Source organism: Paraphaeosphaeria sporulosa, assembly GCF_001642045.1.
Source record: "Paraphaeosphaeria sporulosa strain AP3s5-JAC2a unplaced genomic scaffold CC84scaffold_14, whole genome shotgun sequence".
Classification (NCBI taxonomy): domain Eukaryota; kingdom Fungi; phylum Ascomycota; class Dothideomycetes; order Pleosporales; family Didymosphaeriaceae; genus Paraphaeosphaeria; species Paraphaeosphaeria sporulosa.
In genome coordinates, this window is record NW_017253373.1 from 238867 (window position 1) to 257289 (window position 18423).

The 18423-nt window shown below is 56.6% G+C and overlaps 4 protein-coding genes across 4 annotated transcripts; 3 read left to right on the top strand and 1 right to left on the bottom strand.

Moving 5' to 3' along the window:
* Positions 1–1302: 1302 nt before the first annotated feature.
* Positions 1303–3274, bottom strand: CC84DRAFT_1103819 (pyruvate decarboxylase-like protein; the record flags this gene model as incomplete). Its single annotated transcript, XM_018175032.1, has 3 exons — positions 1303–1597; positions 1710–3094; positions 3224–3274. The coding sequence occupies 3 exons, from the start codon at positions 3272–3274 to the stop codon at positions 1303–1305; spliced, it is 1731 nt and encodes a 576-aa protein (XP_018029980.1).
* A 1743-nt stretch (positions 3275–5017) lies between these two features.
* Positions 5018–10435, top strand: CC84DRAFT_1222634 (MAP kinase; the record flags this gene model as incomplete). Its single annotated transcript, XM_018183398.1, has 2 exons — positions 5018–10266; positions 10315–10435. 2 exons carry the CDS (start codon positions 5018–5020, stop codon positions 10433–10435), a joined length of 5370 nt encoding a protein of 1789 aa, XP_018029981.1.
* A 1018-nt stretch (positions 10436–11453) lies between these two features.
* Positions 11454–12380, top strand: CC84DRAFT_1222635 (uncharacterized protein; the record flags this gene model as incomplete). The annotated part of the gene is made up of 1 exon (XM_018183399.1): positions 11454–12380. One exon carries the CDS (start codon positions 11454–11456, stop codon positions 12378–12380), a length of 927 nt encoding a protein of 308 aa, XP_018029982.1.
* A 2935-nt stretch (positions 12381–15315) lies between these two features.
* CC84DRAFT_371275 (Di-copper centre-containing protein) lies at positions 15316–17996 on the top strand. Its single transcript, XM_018185946.1, has 2 exons — positions 15316–16228; positions 16275–17996. Exons 1-2 carry the CDS (start codon positions 15770–15772, stop codon positions 17892–17894), a joined length of 2079 nt encoding a protein of 692 aa, XP_018029983.1. The 5' UTR covers positions 15316–15769; the 3' UTR covers positions 17895–17996.
* Positions 17997–18423: the final 427 nt, after the last annotated feature.

The window sequence follows — 18423 nt, forward strand, 5'->3', positions numbered from 1 at the left end:
ACTCGCTGAGCTGATGTTGTTTCTGGAGGCGTCATGGTCTTGCTCTTTATACAGATCGTGCGTGTCTCCGTCTGCCCCCGCGGTCCGTTTCCGTCGCTAGCTGAAGATTCAAAACCTCAGTCTCCGTGGTATTCCGCATCGTCGTGGGCGGCGTCGGCGGGTTTCTGTTGCTGGATGCTGCTGGATGTTGGTTTCACGCCCAAGATCTGCGGCAGCAAGGCTGGTTAGTGACTGGGGTGAGACCGAGAATGTCGTTATGCATACAAAGCTTTTGACAAGCTTTAGCGCCGCGTGTTCCGCCTTGGAGTGCTCTTTGGATGCTAGCGGCGGTTACGAGTTTCGTGAACAACTCGATCTAATTTTGTCGTGGTTTGAAGGTGACACTCGGTACTCAGTGACGGCGATCTGACATCTTAATCCGACTGAACACTGAAATTATCTGAGAGACACCGACTTACCATTGCTAATCATCCAAGATACCGCCTCCGTTGACACTCCACCACCACATCGTCGTCTTCCTAATACAGTTAGCGCCGCGCCCACACCTACGCCTCCACCCCATACATGTTTTCACCAAGTTTCAACGCCAATTCCTCGGCATTTCGAAACCACCGCATCTATGCAAGACACTCCAAGGCTCTGACCCGTTTGTTCGCTGCGTGACACTCGAGCATGCAAAAGCGGAGACCATCGTATCGATTCGTTCGCTTGCGCGCATCGGATGCTGAAACAAGCGAAACGCCGACCTCACCACAGACCCGCGACGCGCTCCTCCCCACGATGCCATCATCGACGCTGGGATGCACTCGTCTGGCAATGTGTGCATACCCGCATACCGCTCAGTGGCTGGCGAGGTTAAGCTTTTTGCGCTCGGGAGGCGCAAGCAAGGTTAGTGCGAAACTTATTTCAAACGCATAGCGAACGGTGCTGCGGTGGGAAGGTCACGATGATAGGATCGCGGAGAAGCGTGTCGAGGGAAGGAAATCTGCTTGTTGGTGGGTTGGACGGCGCCAGGACGCCGCTGTCAAGTTTCGGCAGCATTGACATCTGACTGCTTTGGAAACCGCCGCGGCCTCGTTGAACAGTGCCAGCGGATGTAACTCGACGTGTTCTGGATGACAATGCAACATGGCTGGTCCCACATGTCGAAAAAGCCGCAGTCCGATACTGTGTGTGCACATGTCGACCTGGAACAATGGGGTTTGGATTAGCTGCTTTACAGCGGCTGATTAAGACATTATTCGTTAACCTCGATGACTTCTCCCGCACCTTTGATTATCCACCGTATTCTATCACCTACTCTCACGAATCCGAAGGTGCAGCATTCGTCCGCGCTGCTGCTTCCGCGGTGTACTTCAGTGCTGCAGGCGCATCGTCCCACGGCATCACCAGCTCGACGAACCGCAGCTTCTGGTTGTCGCCGCTCGAGAATTCCTTGTCCATAAATAGCTCTTCTACTTCCTTCTTGGTTTCCACACGGTAGGTCTGATACTGGTCTTTTGATGCACCAAAAGCCGCTGGCAGGTCTTTGTACTTCCACTCTTGAATGTCGTTATACGAGTCTTTCATTCCGTGGATGAATCTTTCGATGGTATATCTATATCAGAGTCAGTGTAATCCTTTCACAATGTTGAGAGCCTGCAGTCTTGAGCAGCTGGCAAAGGCCAAGTCTTGAACCTTCGCAGCAGCGAAAGCTACTGTTTGCTTACCCGTTGTTGCAGATGACGAAGATTATGGGATTCAGCTTGTTGCGGAGCATTGTGCTGACTTCTTGCGCAGTCAGCTGGAATGAACCATCACCAGTGAACAAAATCGTCCTTTTGATGCCCATCTCTTTCGCGGCAAGAGCAGCACCCTGGCATGCACCCGTAGCGTAGCCTATACTGCCCCAAAGCACCTGCGAGATGGCAATCACATCGTCAGGGAACCTCGTCTCCCATATACCGAAGTTCGCCGTACCCGTCTCAGTGATAACGACATCCTTGGGCTGTAACCACTGGCCCAGGCGCGGCCAGAACCATGCTTGTGTGATCGTCGGCTCTGGTGACTTGACTTCGTCGTTCGGGATCTTATTCTCCGGCTTCGGTCCGTGCTCGATGTTGAGCTTGCCCAGCTTCTCCGTCACCTTCTTCAGCACGCCGTTCATCCGCACGCCCGGGTACTCGGAATATCGCACTTTGACTGCGTAGCTGTGGAGGTCGATAGTATTGAGCTGGGACACGCGGTAGGTGAAGCCAGCAGTGTTGAAGTCTGACTTGATGGGGCCAATAGAGATTACCAGGTCCGCAGACTCGACACGCTCGCGTACGCCCTTGTTGCTGCCGTCGCCGGCATATACACCGCCATAGTTGGGCAGAGTCTCGTTCACAGCTCCCTTGCCCATTGGCGCGACGAAGACTGGTATGCGAGACTTCTCGACGAATTCGTGTGTCTCTTTCAATGCTCGGTGGCGGATCGCACAGGCGTCGACTAAGATGACTGGGTTTTTGGCTGCATGCAGATACTTGAGAACTACATCCACAACGTAATCCTCCTTCTCGGGGTCGTTTGGCGGATAAGATAGGTCCAGGGGCGTCTTGAGCCGATCGCCGTCGATCTTCTTTTGGACCATATCCGTCGGGAGCGCAATGTAGACGGGCCTCGACTGCAAGATGCACTCACGAATCGCATTGTCGATCAAGGTAGCCGCCTCATGCTGGTGGTTCAACATGGAAACTGCGCAAGAGATCTGCGTCGACATCTTCGAGAAGACGTTGAAGTCGCCATTTCCGAGCGTGTGGTGAAGCAAAAGTCCGTTCTTCTGTGCCGCTGTGGTGGGATATCCGACAATGTGCACAATTGGGACGTATTCGGAATACGCTCCGGCAATAGCGTTGACTGCGGAAAGCTCACCCACACCGAAAGTTGTGACGATAGCGGATATGCCTTTTACACGTGCGTAACCGTCAGAAGCATAGCCTGCGTTTAATTCATTGCAGTTGCCAACCCAGTGGAGGCCGGCAGGCTTGATGTAGTCGAGCGCTACGAGATTATAGTCGCCGGGCAGACCGTGAACGGAGCGAACGCCGACTTCATGAAGGCGTTTGAAGAGGTACTAGCACATGTTAGAAAAACACCATACAAAATCAATTGGAAAGCAAATATGAGAAAATAACAAGACTGCGAGCGACTGCGCTATAATAATAGACGACGCATTGTCGGCTAGCGATGCCGGGATGCTCACCTCAGCAACATCGACAGGGTTCTTAATTTCCTGCGTTCGCAAGTCTGTCATGGTGAAAAGTGTATAAGTGTGAGTTTGTGGTGCGTGGACGAGTTGAAGCTGCAATGTTGTAGCCTTGCGGCTGCTCGCGGGAGCTCTTTGTACATATAGCTGGCTATGACGAAGTTATTGCGGGACTGGACGGTTAGTCAGGCACTGGATCGGCCCACCGCTCGCGCGTGGTGTGATCAATAGTGTACTAAGCCCAACAACATGCAGGTGTCGAGAAGGAGCTTTGCTCAGAGGCAGTTGGTCTTGCATGTTGTGCTCCAGGCTTTTTTGGCAGCTGGTACTACAAGACCTTGCTTGTCCGCCTTCGAAATTGTTCAGGCTGCGGACTTGTAGCAAGGTTTGACGGATCTGCATGTGACATTGTTGGGAAAGAGACCATCGCGAACTGATAGGTTTCGAGCGGAAAGCACCGCGTCCGTTGCGCGTGCGGATAAATCGTCTGCACATCATCCAGTCAGCAGATACGATACCCTTCATGGCTATGGAAAGCTCGCAGGAGCTGCGAGGAGCTCAATCGGGGTGAAGTTGCACGGTTGGCCACAGAAGAGATGATACGTGTGCGTAGGGTGTGATTTGGCATTGCATACGGTGGGCACTCGCGAGGGGCGGTATGGCGCCACAAAGGGGCATTCGGTCGCAGATTTCGAGGGCGCGCAGGTCCGAAAATCTTGCGCCCATCGGATAAGATGCTGTTCAATCAGAGTGAGATGGGCTGGAGTCGAGCGTGTGGGACGTGCGCGTGGTAAGAGGGCGCAAAGATGTCCCGCGCGACGGCATCATGGCAAGTCACTGTACACTGCGACGCAAGTACCCAGGGCCGCTGCTCGTGCTCGTAAGATTGCAAGGTCCAACACCATGGTCCACGGTCCACGAGCGATGAGCAGCGTCGGGCCGACACGAGGATCATGTTGCAAGGTCCACCTCCAAGCTCGTCTCACCATGGGCGATGGAGGCGCGAAGCCACGGGCACAGCCAAGACTCGGAGCGGGAGCTGCGCTGGCTGCGCGCGCGCCCCAGCTGGAGGCCGGCAGTGAATTGGTGGCCAAGGTAGGCATCAAGAAAGGCACAGCAATGCTGCACCCGCGAGGCCAGCCGCCTTGTCCGTCGTGGCGCATAGCGCCGCATGAGGAAACATCGGTGGTGTACTCGTAGCGCCGCTCGGGCCCGCTAACGCTCTCCGCCCATCTCACCTCTCCTCTGGGCGCCCTCCAGCTCGCAGCCAGGCTCCAGAAGCCGCCCGCCCTCCTCAACGTGCCCGCCCTCCCCCCTCGTTGCCGCCGTAGCTCCTGCGTGTTCTCCTCCCAGCGCAGCAACCGTCCGCCGCGTCGCTGCATCCGCCCGCCCAGTGCACCGCGCCTTTGTTATCGAGCCTGGCCTCGCAAGCGCCGTGCTGTGCAGTGCCCAAACCGCGCGCTGCCAGTCGCACCTGTGGACCAGCGTACGCCAGACGACGCATCCGACGCATCACCCTCCTGGCGCCCTGGTGGACAGGCTGTCACCGCTGTCGCGCCGACGCTTGCGACGTTGACACCGGCCGTTGCAATACCACCACGCGCCGCCGCTGCCCCGGGACAGCTGCGCACGAGTCAGACCCGGCACGCCCGCTGCACATTTGGCGCACGACGACGTCCGGTGCTGGGCTCCAGTCACGCCGGGCTCCAGAGTGCGCGGTCGCATCGACATGCCGTGACGCGCCGTGCCTGCACCCAAAGCACCGAGTAGCCCGGTCTCGAGGCCTCGAGAATGACAATTGCCTCGCGACAGCGCTCCACGTCCAACATCTCCAACGCCTCGGATCGTTCAGGGCGTCGCGGTCCTCCCACGCCCCTCGTCGGCGCACGCTCGAATCTCGGCCTGCCTGAGCACGACATACAAAACCTCGTCTCTCCTCCGCTCCTGACCCCCAACGGCGGCACTGGCTCGCCATACTCGCTGCTTCCCCCGGGGGGCTCCTACACCACCAGCCCGCGCGCCCGCGCGCATACAGTTGCAGACCCGAACCTGACCCAGAGGCACCCAAACTACTTGTCGCAGGCCACCATGCATCAGTACAATCTCCCGCCGCCGCCGCCCCAACCCACCTCGAACCCCGCCTCCCATAACATGAACCTCCCCCCGCCACCTCCGCGACCTCCGACCAACCTCAGCGGAATGCAAATGAATGCTCCGCAGCATCAAAACTATGGTTGGGGCGCACCGCGGCAGCAGTACAACCCGGGTGCGTACCAGGGGTACCACCTTCCTCCTCCGCCAGGGCCTCCGCCGCTGCAGCAGCAGCAGCAGACTCAGGAGGCGCCACTCACCTCAGCGACCTATATACCCGGTGGAGAGTCATTCGGCCCAGGCGTCGGCATCCCGCCGCTACATACGTCAAGACACTATCAAGAGCCGGCGTTTTACAGTGAAGAATCCTATTCGGCCAATACTGACACCTCTGCGACCAGTTTTCCCGTGCAAAACTATGGTGCCAACAACTCGTACGCTTCTGCCACCAACCGTAATCATCTCAACATACCCACCGAAAGATCGATAAGCTACGACTCGCCCGGACCACCTACGGCCACTATGCAAAATCCCATACCGCAAGCACATGGGAGTCTGTATTATCGCAACGAAAATACTGGCACTACCCCTATCTCGCCAAACGACGCAGCTTCCCTTTGGCCAGCGGAACGAGTTCAAATGTGGCTGGCGAGTTACGGATTCTCAAGGGACTGGCAGGAGACGTTTAAGACGCTGGGTCTGGAAGGTACCAGGTTTCTGGAGATCGGGCGCGGCCATGGTGGCAAGGGCAACGTTGGCATGATGCACCAAGTCATCTTTCCGCAACTGGCGAAACAATGCACAGCCAGCGGGACCGGCTGGGACCAAAACAGGGAAAGAGATGAGGGTCGAAAGCTGCGGAGATTGGTTCGTGCCATCGTTGAGACGGGAAGCGCAAGCAATGTGCGGCTGCCCCAACGACAAGACACAGGCATGACGCTGGTCAGCGCAGGAACTGAGGGTACACTCGAGAACTCCCCATATTTAGGCACGGGCCGTGATCAGTTTGGGTCGACGCCCACGACTGCTGGTGGCGGTGAAGAAAGCCCCGGACGTCAGATGCCACTCACTTCGCCTGGTTCCGCGACGATACCTCGCCAACGAAACTTTACTGTGCCTGGGCTCGGTCCGCCGCCTGACTACAACGAGACGTCCGGTCTGAACGCTTACTCAAAGGAGCATCGCGAGATGCTGCGCGACCTGGATGCCAAACCCAAACACCGACACAGCCCTAACGCCTCCGGAGAATTTGCTCCCTCTTCGTTCGGCACTTCGAACCATCGCGATGTAATGAGGCAAGCAAGTCCACAACAAAGCCCTGGCTTGCAGTCGGCACGCCTTGCGACGAATGGCCAGCACAGTGCGGGTTTGAATTCGTCAGCGAACAGGTACTACAGCAACCACGTCCGCGGTAACAGTTCTGAGTCGAATCTATCCACATTCGCTACTGTCGGCTCCGTTAGCGGCGGAGTCTCTGGTCCACCTTCGGGTAGATCTGTCGAGGGCAGGTCTGAAAGCCGTACTGAGAAAAGGTCCGGCTTCGATGGTGGCTCCAGACCAGGGACTGGCATGTCAAGACATGATAGCGCAGAGATTCCAACGAGCGCAAAGGACCACAAGGGGTTTTTGCCAAAATTCATGCACCGCAAGAAGAAGGATGAAGGGCATCCTTCGCCTGACGATACCAGCCTTGACTCTCCGACCAGCCCAGCGAGCCATCGGAACATTGCTGCAGGAACATTCTTTGGCAAACCTGGACTGAACTCTAGCGAGACTTCACTGAACGACCGCCCATCCTCTCGCCGTTCCGCGCAGACAGATTCAGAGAGTCGGACCGGTATCCGTGGCCTTGGCTCCTCGGTGCGAGAAAGCGACAGGAAATATGCATTCGTCACTCCGGATGGCTGGAACTACCGACTCGTTGACATATCCAATGCCAGCAGTGCAGCAGCGCTGCGAGAAATAGTCTGCGAAGAGCTTAACCGAGGACTCAGTCAAATGCCTGGCGTCCAATTCCACTTGACGTCTCCAGGACAGTACGAACACAACGAACCTCTTACCGATTCCAAGCTGCTGAGTGCCAAGTCACAATATGGGAACAAACTGGGAGATCTCAAGATATTCGTCAAGATTCCCCGAGATGTACATACTCCTTCGTCTACAGGTTTAGGGGTCTCGATTCCTCCCCCAGTTGGCAAACCTATCGATGAGGCTACATATGCTCGTCTAAATGAACTAGACCCAGATGTCAAATCTGGTGAATCCACTCTTGTCCCCGACAAGAATGGAAAACTTCGAAATCTGGCAGAGAGACAGGAGCTAACCCCTGAAGCAGTAGCGGAGCGTCTTACCGGTGGCAACAGATTACCAGAGCCTTCGTGGGCTGTAGGAGACGATCTTCCAGAAGAGGAGCGCCAGAAGCTTCTTCAAGCCGCTTCTGAGGAGCACCAGCGGGAGACCAAGCGCAAGCAGGCAGCTTACCTGGCAACTCGCCAAGAAGCAATCGGGAAGAAGGGATCCACACCCTCGTCGGCCAAAGATGTTGGAATTCACAGTCCCGGCATCATTGATTTTGACGAACCACGCAATTCACCTTATGAAGGTCCAAAAGCATTTGACGACCGGAGGAAGAGCAAGCAGTTGGTGCCGCTTAGAGAGCCACCGCCTGTTCCCGGGGATTCAAGCACATTGATCAAGGCTAACTCGTTGTCGAAGACTAAGAAAGATCGCACTTCTTGGCCTGACGGTGACGAGGCTCAAGCAAAGCGATCATCAACTGACGCAGACCTCTCTAAGCGTAAAGCTATACCTCAAGGACCCGGCGGTCTATCTAGTATTGCTGCTGCGATCATCGGGGCAGGTAATGTCGGCAGCTCAGTCGGAGCTGCCAACAAAGCTCCTCCCAAGGTGCCTCCTAAAGACTCTACCGAAAACCTGCGTCCCTCGCAGAGAGTTCTTCAAGACAGTGGGTTTGGATCCAGTTCGGGGAGGAACAGTCCAGGTGGGTCTCCTCGCAGTCTCACCATGAGCAAGGGCAATATTCCGTTCTTGATACCTGACTATGAGGAAGATGTTCCCGATGATGTTACGCTTGACAGGCCGCTCCTGAAGCTCAAGATGCCAAGCGCGCCCAATCCGACAGTCTCCAAACTCAAGGATGATCTACCGTCGCGGTCAAGGTCACCCAATGTCAGTCCCCACTCGGCACACCCGCCAGCTTCAGCCTTGTCCCGGGACTCATCGAGAGTATCCATGTACGGAGGGACAATCGACTTTGACGAAGCGCGAGTCTCGTTTCATTCGAAAAATACTCAGGATTTGGACCCCGTCAATTCTGACGACGACTCTGACGATGGACTATTCGCTATGCCCCTTGCGAAGACTGGGCCTCCTACTCCTGCCAAGAACGCATTATCATCCGCGGTGGATAATCGCGGACAACGTCCTAACCTTACCCTGAAGACTTCGCGGTCAAAGAACTCACTGGACCGGGTGGCGGAGAGATCAGGCGATGTCAGTGCGGCCACAGACGATACTCGTAGCACTCACCCGAACGATGTGAATCCGGAAACACCCCACTCCAACACCTGGACGGACTCACCGGACGACAGGGGTGGCTTCAACAATGTCCTGCGCAGAGAGTCGTTTGCTTCTGATCTTTGGGCTAATCGACCTCCCGCGGAGGCCCTTGTGGAGCACTTGGACGAGTTCTTCCCCAATGTCAATCTTGATCAGCCAATGCTTGAGGAAGATGCAGAAGACACCGACGCATCAACCGAAGTGACCGGTGACTTTTCCAAGGACAGTCGCTCTGTCACGCCAGCCTCCTCTTTTGAGGATACCAGCAATGCTGCCCCTACTCTCAACAGAGCGTCAGTCCAGTCAATAGCGCAACGCAATATCCGTAAGTCGGGCGTCGGTCTAAGTCGTACCAAGTCGATTCGTGAGGTGGTAAAGTCTCAATATCAGCCACTGGAGAAAACGCCTCTGCCAGGGCGGATTTCGGCCGCTGCCGCAGGACCCTCGCGCATTTCTACCTTGCGCAGCGGAGACATTGTCCGCAGAAAGTCGACGAAGATGTTCCACGCCAAGATTGAGCAGGTCAAGCCTCCACGTGGCTCCAGGTTGATACAACTAGAGACGATTCCGCAGGATCACTTACCTCTTCCGCAACGTCAGCCTACTTTTAAATGGATGAAGGGTCAACTCATTGGTAAAGGAACGTTTGGTCGCGTATACCTTGGTATGAACATAACTACGGGGGAGCTCATCGCGGTCAAGCAAGTAGAGGTCAATCCCAAGGCGGCTGGATCTGACAAAGACAAGATCAAGGAGCTCGTGAAGAGTCTGGACCAGGAGATTGACACAATGCAGCATCTGGATCATGCGAACATTGTGCAGTATCTTGGTTGCGAGAAGAAGGAGTACAGTATATCTATCTTCCTGGAGTACATCAGCGGTGGTTCCGTCGGCTCCTGTATCCGCAAGCACGGAAAGTTCGAGGAGAGTGTTGTCAGCTCTCTCACCAGACAAACGCTTGGCGGGTTGGCGTACCTGCACAGAGAAGGCATCCTGCACCGCGATCTCAAGGCAGACAACATCCTCCTTGACCTGGACGGCACGTGCAAAATTTCCGACTTTGGTATTTCCAAGAAGACGGACAACATCTACGGCAACGACGTTACGAACAGCATGCAGGGTTCCGTCTTCTGGATGGCGCCAGAGGTGATTCGGTCGCAGGGTCAGGGCTACTCTGCCAAGGTTGACATCTGGTCGCTCGGCTGCGTGGTGCTCGAGATGTTTGCAGGCAAGCGGCCGTGGTCCAAGGAAGAGGCCATTGGTGCCATCTACAAGCTAGGCAGTCTGAACCAGGCACCTCCCATCCCCGAAGACGTGTCAAGAGTCATCGGGGTTGAGGGCTTGAGTTTCATGTACGACTGCTTCACCATGTAAGTCATTGTGCCGTTTGCGAATTGGACGCATGCTAACTAGTGCAGCGACCCAGCGGAGCGCCCGACGGCCGAAACCCTTCTCCGCTCGCCGTTCTGTTTCTCGGACCCGAACTACAACTTCCTCGACACGGAACTGTACGCCAAGATCCGGGGTGCGTTCCAGTGAAAGCGAGATTCCTATTGCGCATCTCGATGTTTCTGATTTGGCCATTTTCCATCGATCGAGCACATTCCTTTTACAATGTTACCGCGGTTGCGCCTATACCCATGCTGGCTTTCCTATCTCCGTTATTCTTTGTATATTGCATGGCTGCATGTCGCCTCGTAGCGCGGTTGACGCTTATGAATTTATTCCTTGGGCTTCCAGCGCGGCGTCATCGAGGGTTGGGGCTGGGAATAAGGCACGGGGCCCCTTGGGATGCATGCGGGCGCTTGGGACTGGATGCATTTCGTCACTGATCAGCATGCGTTGCCGCCTCATCGTGCCTGTTTCTGGCGAGGCTGGGAGCGGGGCGGCGGGGCGGGGTTACCGAGTTCCTCTGTTGTAGAGTAGCTAGAAGGCAGGCGGCGCACCCGTCGAATGATACCAATACCAACACTTCTCGCGCCGCGGACTTTTGCCAAAGGCCGCCTTGCAGCGAGGCGGCGGGTACCACGGTGGTAGCGGCCGCAGGGGCATGGCAATGACGCAGGGTCGGCAAGTCGCAGGTCGGCCCACCGTGCACGCGCGCCGCTGGTCATCAGATGTCGCGTCGCGCATCAGGTGAGCGCTCTAACGCGCTGCGTACCAGGGCATATTTGCACCGCGGGGCAGTGTCATGCAGCGCGCACCCAGGGCCGCGGTGGTTGGCCGCGCCGCACGTACGAGGCCTGCGTAGGGCGTTGGGTGGCTCGCTGTTTGGCGTAGCGTTGGTTCGCCTGCGCGAGTCTGCCCGGTACCACGCCCCGTCCTGCCTGCATCGTATATAGGCGGCTGTCTGCAACTAACCATCCTACCACACATACCAGACCATACCCCTCTCAATCACGCTTCACACACCCTGCACCACGGCGCTTCTTGCCTCCTGCCTAACCCTACCCACGGATCCAAACAGGCAATTGTTCACGCAGCCACAGTTGCACTTGGGACGGGCCTCTCCACAGACAGCGCAGCACGTATATACAGGCTGCTGGCGCTACACACTATGGACACGCCGGCCATCACGCCTGAGATTCTCGCACAGCCTGGGGATTCACCTTCGACTGGCCCTTCTCCGCCGCATGAGTCAGCCACGCCACAATCACAATCACAGTCACAACAGGCACAGGCGCATTCCCACATCCTCCGGCATCAGCAAACACAGCAGCCAAAGACCCAAGGCACAACCACCATGGACTCGACTTTCTTCTTCGGGAAGAGCCTGCGCCCACTCTCCCCGCCGGAATCTCCCTTCGCCTTCGACGCCGCCTTCTCAGCGAAGCCGCAGCAAACTTCACCTCCCTCGTCAACGGGGGGACTGCAGACGTCTGCGCCCGCGAGCCCGCACTTCACGCTCCCCGCGCTAGTCCGACCCACATACCTCAGCCTCGCCAAACCGCCTACCCCAAACCTATCTACCGCCAGGACGAAGCGCGAGCGCGGCTGGGCCAAAGCCGTTGTCCCGCAGCGCACAGCAGACAATCCGTATTTCCCATCCATCGCAGAGCAGGAGCGCGCGGAAAAATGGGTGAGGGACCAAGCGCGCTTCACACTGCCTGAGCCCAGCCCACCTGCTATGGTGGAGCACAGTGGAGTGGTGGGTGGAGCGGACCCGTTTTCACATGCGAATTCCGCGTCTTCTGCTTCTGCATCATCGGGGGCGACAGCGTCGTCACCGGGGGAGAAGAGTGGGCCGCGGTTCAAGCTGGATCTGGGCGACGTGAGGCGGCGGCGCGCGCTGAGAGTCTGCGCCGAAGTGCCTGCCAGCCCGGAGAGTCTTGAGAATGGAATTGCGGGGAGGAGGGCGAGTGAGGACGAAGAAGCGTATAAGAAGCAGATGGCGAAGCATCTGGCGGAGAGGATTAGGAGGAGGAGCGTAAGGCCTGAACCTTGGGGGAGGAGAGATGGGGAAGAGGGACGGTTTGAGTGGTGAGCAGGAGGGATTCATTCACTGGGTTTAGGGTTTTTGGCCTACGACCATCGCGTTGCGATGCACACACGGCGTTTTGGGTGGGACCAGGCATGGACATGGATACGGGCATGGTTATGAATTATGATTATGATGCGGGACATGAGCTTACACTACACTGCATTGGCACCTTGGGATGAGATACCCCAAATCAAAACATCTTTCATTCAATCAATCTATGCTTCTACATCTTGCTGCATTTCCCTTCCGCCTGCGCAATTGATCTTGTCCTGTACCAGAAGACGCGGACGGCTCATTCCCGCGGTGGACGAGGCACAATCTGCTCTTCCCGCGGCAAGCGTAGACGGTCAGTGCAGGTGGTGAGACCAACACCAGACCGGACAAGACCAGTCTAACACGAGTACAAAATAATTTTTTGCACGCAGGTAGGTCGCACGATCCAATCAGCGGCCCGCACGCGACCGCATGCATGCAGCGTCCAAGCCAGCTTCTCGCGCCAACGCCAATCAGGGTCGAGCATCTTTTCTTGCAAACATCGTGATGGCGTGCATTGCATGCAGAGCAGGGAAAAATCAAAATCAAAATCAAAAGGGCTGGTGACTGTAGTCGCGTCATCGATGAGCTGGTTCGGCGGGCCCGCGCGTAGATCTTGGTGTGTGTAATGGTTGGTGCAATCAAGACTCTCAGAATTAGGAAACTGTTTGCTGCGCTGTGCTGTACTGTGCCTGAGAAATGCTTGGGTGCCAGCTCGGCATTAGCGGAACGCCGTGATTGATCTCCCGAGTTGCCCCTCTCCAAGACTTCCCGGCACAAGGGCGCAGCGACACTGTGTGGCTGAGTTCCCCGCTTGTTGAGGCTGGAAGATGTTCGGAATTAGGAAGCGATGCGTGCACGCTGCTTGCGTGGTGGGTGTTTGCGGCGTTAGGGTAATGGCTAACGCCATCATAAGGTGCAGTAAACCTGTACGATGTGACATTTACCCGATGCGAGAGGTGCTGGCAGAGTGCGGGGTGCGTAGTGCAGACGGTCGGAAGGACGTCTCGAGGTCCAGCGAGTTGGGATGGAAGGTGTGTCATTGATGTATGCGAAGGATGCTCAGGTGCACAGGTGCTATTTGGTTCACGTGCGCTTGTGAGTAGTAGTGCCGTGTCATGCTGTTGATTGGTGGGTCGAGAGAATCTTGGATTGTATGTTTGGTAACGAGACGGATGTGAGGGGAAGTTGAGGGTTTACTGTTGAACGGGACCGAATGTTTGAAGTGTGCGTTCGGAGAAGATGGGCATGGAATTGATGGTGCGACGTAGAGGACCTTTCAAAGCGAGGACCCTTTGACCTGTTTTCCGAAGACCCTTTGACGTCGAAGACCCTTCCGTTGCTGTCCAGAGCTGCGGGATTATCACAAGACGTTTTTCAGCGTACTGTCGGCACGAACAGGTTCCGATGGTGTAGGTCCCTAGCGTCAATGACTAGATCTGAACGTTCGATTGATAGGCCCGGGTCGACCGAACAACTGAGTGTTGGTGTCGCTCGGGCGCTTGCCTTTTGATCCCTATCAAGTAGACGATGTGCAGTCTAAAGCGACTATACTTCCCTGCCAATGGGAGAAGAACAGCTCGTTGAGCTCCGGCACAATGTTCAAAGCGACGTGTGTAGACCATCGCACGTGAACGAGTAGGGCCACGCCGCATTGTGATTCGCCAGCCCGTGATCGGCCGCAATACTACGAGCTACCACTCAGCTATAGATTCCCCGTGCAAACTACACCTGAAGCCTACATTCGCAGAGCATCGAAATGAAGTCGCATACGAGATGGTTCTGCACTGGCGTGACTTGGACTTGGCAAGTGTTCGCGCGTGCCCAAGTCCGGCGGTGCACAGCCGCAAACATCGTGTTGCGCGCGAATGGGGCAACGAGTACGGAGATCAAGTTGTGAGACATGCGTAGATGCGGAAATTCGTGGGTTGGCCCGTGGAGATATGACCCGAATGTAGGGTGGTGGCCAGGTAAATAGGCGTGGAGGCGTACGTGAGAACTCTTTGGGACAATGGGCGGGTTCTTCTAGGTGGTGATTCACGCTGATATTTTGTCGGGGCGCGGCTCTCATGCTCGAGGCTGAACCTGGGAGGATGCGGCGTGCGGGTAGTTTCCATACAGCTAAAAGAGAGTCTTGATCTAGAGCAGCCATCTCTTCGAAGCTTTCGGCGCCTCAGGATCAAAATAGAGTCTACAGGTGGATACCGGCATCGGTATTAGTATGGGAAACTCTGTGTACGAGAGACGTGCAGGGCTGGACGAGCGCTGTTCAGATGCATGCTAGCTGCACGGACGTTGGTTGAAACATGCGGAGAACGCCCCAAGTGGATTGGTGGAAGCGGCGCATCGATGAAACAGCTTGTGGCTGCCGCATTTGGGCGATCAGCTAAACAACACTGGGTCGCAGCATCACAGTGGGTGCTCGCCGCTCGGCAGCACGCGCAGAGATGAAGATGGGCACTTGCTGCAATGCCGTCGCTGCTACCGAGCAGCAGTGACGACAGCGAGATTGGGAGAGTCGTGCCTGCCCTGCGAGCGAGCCGCCGTTGCTGGTCGCGCCTGCGCAGTGCGCGCTCTCGTCGCTTCCTTCTCCCGACGACTGCGGACTCCGCTGGTCAGCAGTGAGCACGCACTTCTCCGACCGACTCAGGCCGCCCTCTCCACCACTTCCTCTCATCTCTACCGCGCGCACAGTCCTGCGCCCGCGCTGCTTCCGCACGGCACGCTGTACGAAAACGCTGGAGTCAATACTTCTTCTGCTAGGGGACACACGGCTCGTATGCTCATTCGAACGACGCCCGGGTGAGGAGCTGCATGGAAACAGCGTCCACCACGATGCAGCGTTCCTAGGGCACTGCGCACCTGCAGCTCGCCACCCCATTTTGGCTCCGACACCGTCGCTTCGAGCTTAGCCAGGGGCACGCCGCCTCGTGGATCGCTCGCTGCTTGCTCGTTTGGGCGCGAACACACCCTGCAGGCCCGCCGCGGACCTCTAGGCATCCAATCGCGTAGGAACCCCTGCTCTCCTCCCATGCGCCTTCACTCCCGCAGCCACCGCCCGCTTTCCAAAATGGAAGGCCGGAGAGTCAGATCCAGAATTAGGCGCGGTATATGACCCTGACGCCTGCGCAGCCATGCTCAACCACACACCGTCGCTCCTCTCTTAATCGTCACCTTTGCCGTCGTGGTCCTTTTGGTTCCTCACTTTCCTTCGCTTGACTGCGGCTTGTCCAAGGTCGTCCAATCTTTTCCAGAGCAACCATTAATTTATATTCTTTTCCAGGACAATCAGTCTCTTTCTCTGGCATTGGTCCATCCCTTCCAACAGATCGCAACATAGCATACAGGAGGCGGTCATCATGGTCGCCTACAGCAAGCCCCAGAGCTTGATGAGCATGTTGCTCACTGTTTTCGTTCTTCTCCAAGTTAGCGTTGCTTTCTCGCACAATGCCCACTCGCACCCGGCCCACCGATCACCAGCCGCCATGGAGGCTCACCTTGAGGACACCCGATCCATGCTCATTGCGCGTGCCGGCAAGGTCACGGTCAAGGGAGCCCCCGATGGCCAATACCCTCGTCTGGACATTCGTGAACTCAAGAAGAATGCGGATCAGTGGAACTTGTTCCTGCTGGCCATGGAGAGGTTCCAAAACAAACCCAAGAACGACCCCATGTCGTACTACCAGATTGCCGGTATCCACGGTCGTCCTTTCGTAGCGTGGAACGGTGGTAGCCAGACCGGTGGTGGTGGTGGATACTGCCCGCACGGCCAAAACACCTTTGGTTCCTGGCACAGGCCGTACCTTGCCATCTATGAGGTGCGTAGATGACTGGATTGCACAAAGTCAAGCTAACAACATTCAGCAAGCTGTGTACCAGAACGCTCAGGAGGTGGTTGCATCCTTCCCCAAGAACCAGCAGCAGCGATGGAAGAAGGCTTTGACTGGTCTGCGCATTCCCTACTACGACTGGGCTGCTGAGCCCCCGCGCGGCGAGGGTGCTATTCCTACATCTATGCGTGACCAGACCGTCTCTGTGACCAAGCCTCAGGGCAAGGTCACTATCCGCAACCCACTGTACTCGTACACTTGGGGCAACTCCCTCCCCAGTGAGATGGGCTGGGGTCCTAGCAACGGCTTTGCAACCACTCTGCGCCGCCCTGTCCAGAACCCTACCCGCAGCAACAACAACGGTGTGAACGCCATCTTTGGCCAGGCCCGCGTCGGCTGGCGCCAACGTGTCTTTGCTCTCTTCGCCAGCAAGCAGCCCTGGGGTTACGCCTCCACTGCCGCCTTCGGTGTCAAGACTATCCGCAGCAACGCCGACAGCTTCGAGTCTATTCACGACGATATCCACGGCACTGTCGGCGGTACTGACGGACACATGTCTTACCTCGATGTTGCTGCTTTCGATCCCTTCTTCTGGTTGCACCACACCAATATTGACCGTCTCCTCACCATGTACCAGCTTGTCGTACCCAACACTTACGTCGTGCCTGGAAAGGTCAACCGCAACATGTTCCAATGGAAGGCCGGTCAGACGAACGATGCCAACACCCCTCTTGTTCCCTTCCAAAAGGACAACCGCGGCGCTTCTTACTCGTCCAATGATGTCAAGGAGACTCGCGTTCTTGGATACTACTACCCTGAGACCCAGCAGCGCTCCGCCAAGCAGGTCATCCAGGCTGTCAACAGGCTCTACGGTATGGGCGAGCGCCAGATGACCAAGCGTGACGGCGAGGATGCGGCTCCTATCTACGCTGGTCGTCCTTTCCAGGCCGGTGACTACGACACTGTGCTCTCTGTCGTTGGTGACAAGTACGCCATGCCTGGATCCTACCAGGTGCACTGCTTCCTTGGTGCCCAGCCCGCCAACGGTACTGCTCCCTCCCACCTTCCTACTGGTCTCGTCAACGGCACTGCGCCTACGACGAAGCCCATCAACGGCACTACCGGTAATGGCACCGCCAACTACGAGTACGGCTTCGACTCCAGCTACGTCGGCTCGCACACCTTCCTTGGCGGCTCCATAGCTGGCACTGGCAACGGCACTGCTCCTACCCTCGTTGAGGGCTGCATCCCGATCACGGCCGCTCTCCAGGAGAAGCAGGCCAACGGCGAGCTCGCGTCCCTGCACCCTGACCACGTCGAGCCGTACCTCAAGGAGAACCTCAGCTACAAGATCATCGGTCCCAACGGCCAAGAGTTTGCCCCTGAGGATGTTCCCAACTTCCACGTTCAGGTCAAGTCGTGCGAGGTCGAGCCCAGCACGAGCGAGGACGAGCTGCCGGGATACAAGGAGTACATCGAGCTCCCCCGCGCTTCTCTCCCTGCCTCCCAACCGTGGACCTACACCCCAGGCCCGCTTGACACCACGCCCGACACACCCGCCGAGTCCCCCGAAGGCTACTGTGTCAGTCAGCAGACGATCCGCTACGTTGACCCGGCGGGCAACTTCCTCTACGAGGAGGTTACCGGCATGTAAATATAGATGTGGACTGTATATGTATAGGCTACGTACATTGGCACGATATGACGCGAAGGCTGCGGAAAGCAAGTGTATTGGAGCGAGCTTCCTTTCCTGCAAGGGAAGCTTGATATTTCTATTGTCTATTCTTAGGGCATTCAAGGCGTTGATATCCCCATTCCCGTCACTTACACAAGTGATGTGGAAGCTGCTTATTTTTCTTAGCGTTTAGAATACCACTGCCAGCTAATCAATCGAATGATGTGATCTTGAATACTTGCTTTCGCCTTGGGTGATGATGAGGGCTTTGCCTTATAGTGGTATGTGTTTGCTTTGAATGGTGTCTCGCCACTTTGCATGGTTGGCCGCGGGTATTGGGGCCATGCATGAGCACGTCTTCCTTGTGCGCGAGGGGGCGTGTCGCGTAGAGAGAAGGACGGAGTGGTCTCCGTATACAGTCTACCGCTGTGCGTCTATCTGCACCGTCCAGGATGGGATGGGACGGGCGCTGGGTTGGTGTGGGGAGTGGAGTGGAGAGGAGTGCGGT

What these genes read in the sequence shown, in the direction of transcription:
- CC84DRAFT_371275 (XM_018185946.1), top strand. Translation starts at nt 15,770, where the DNA reads ATGGTCGCCTACAGCAAGCCCCAGAGCTTGATGAGCATGTTGCTCACT. An exon ending in CGTACCTTGCCATCTATGAG is followed by an intron (nt 16,229 to 16,274) that starts GTGCGTAGATGA and finishes AACAACATTCAG; the next exon opens with CAAGCTGTGTACCAGAACGC.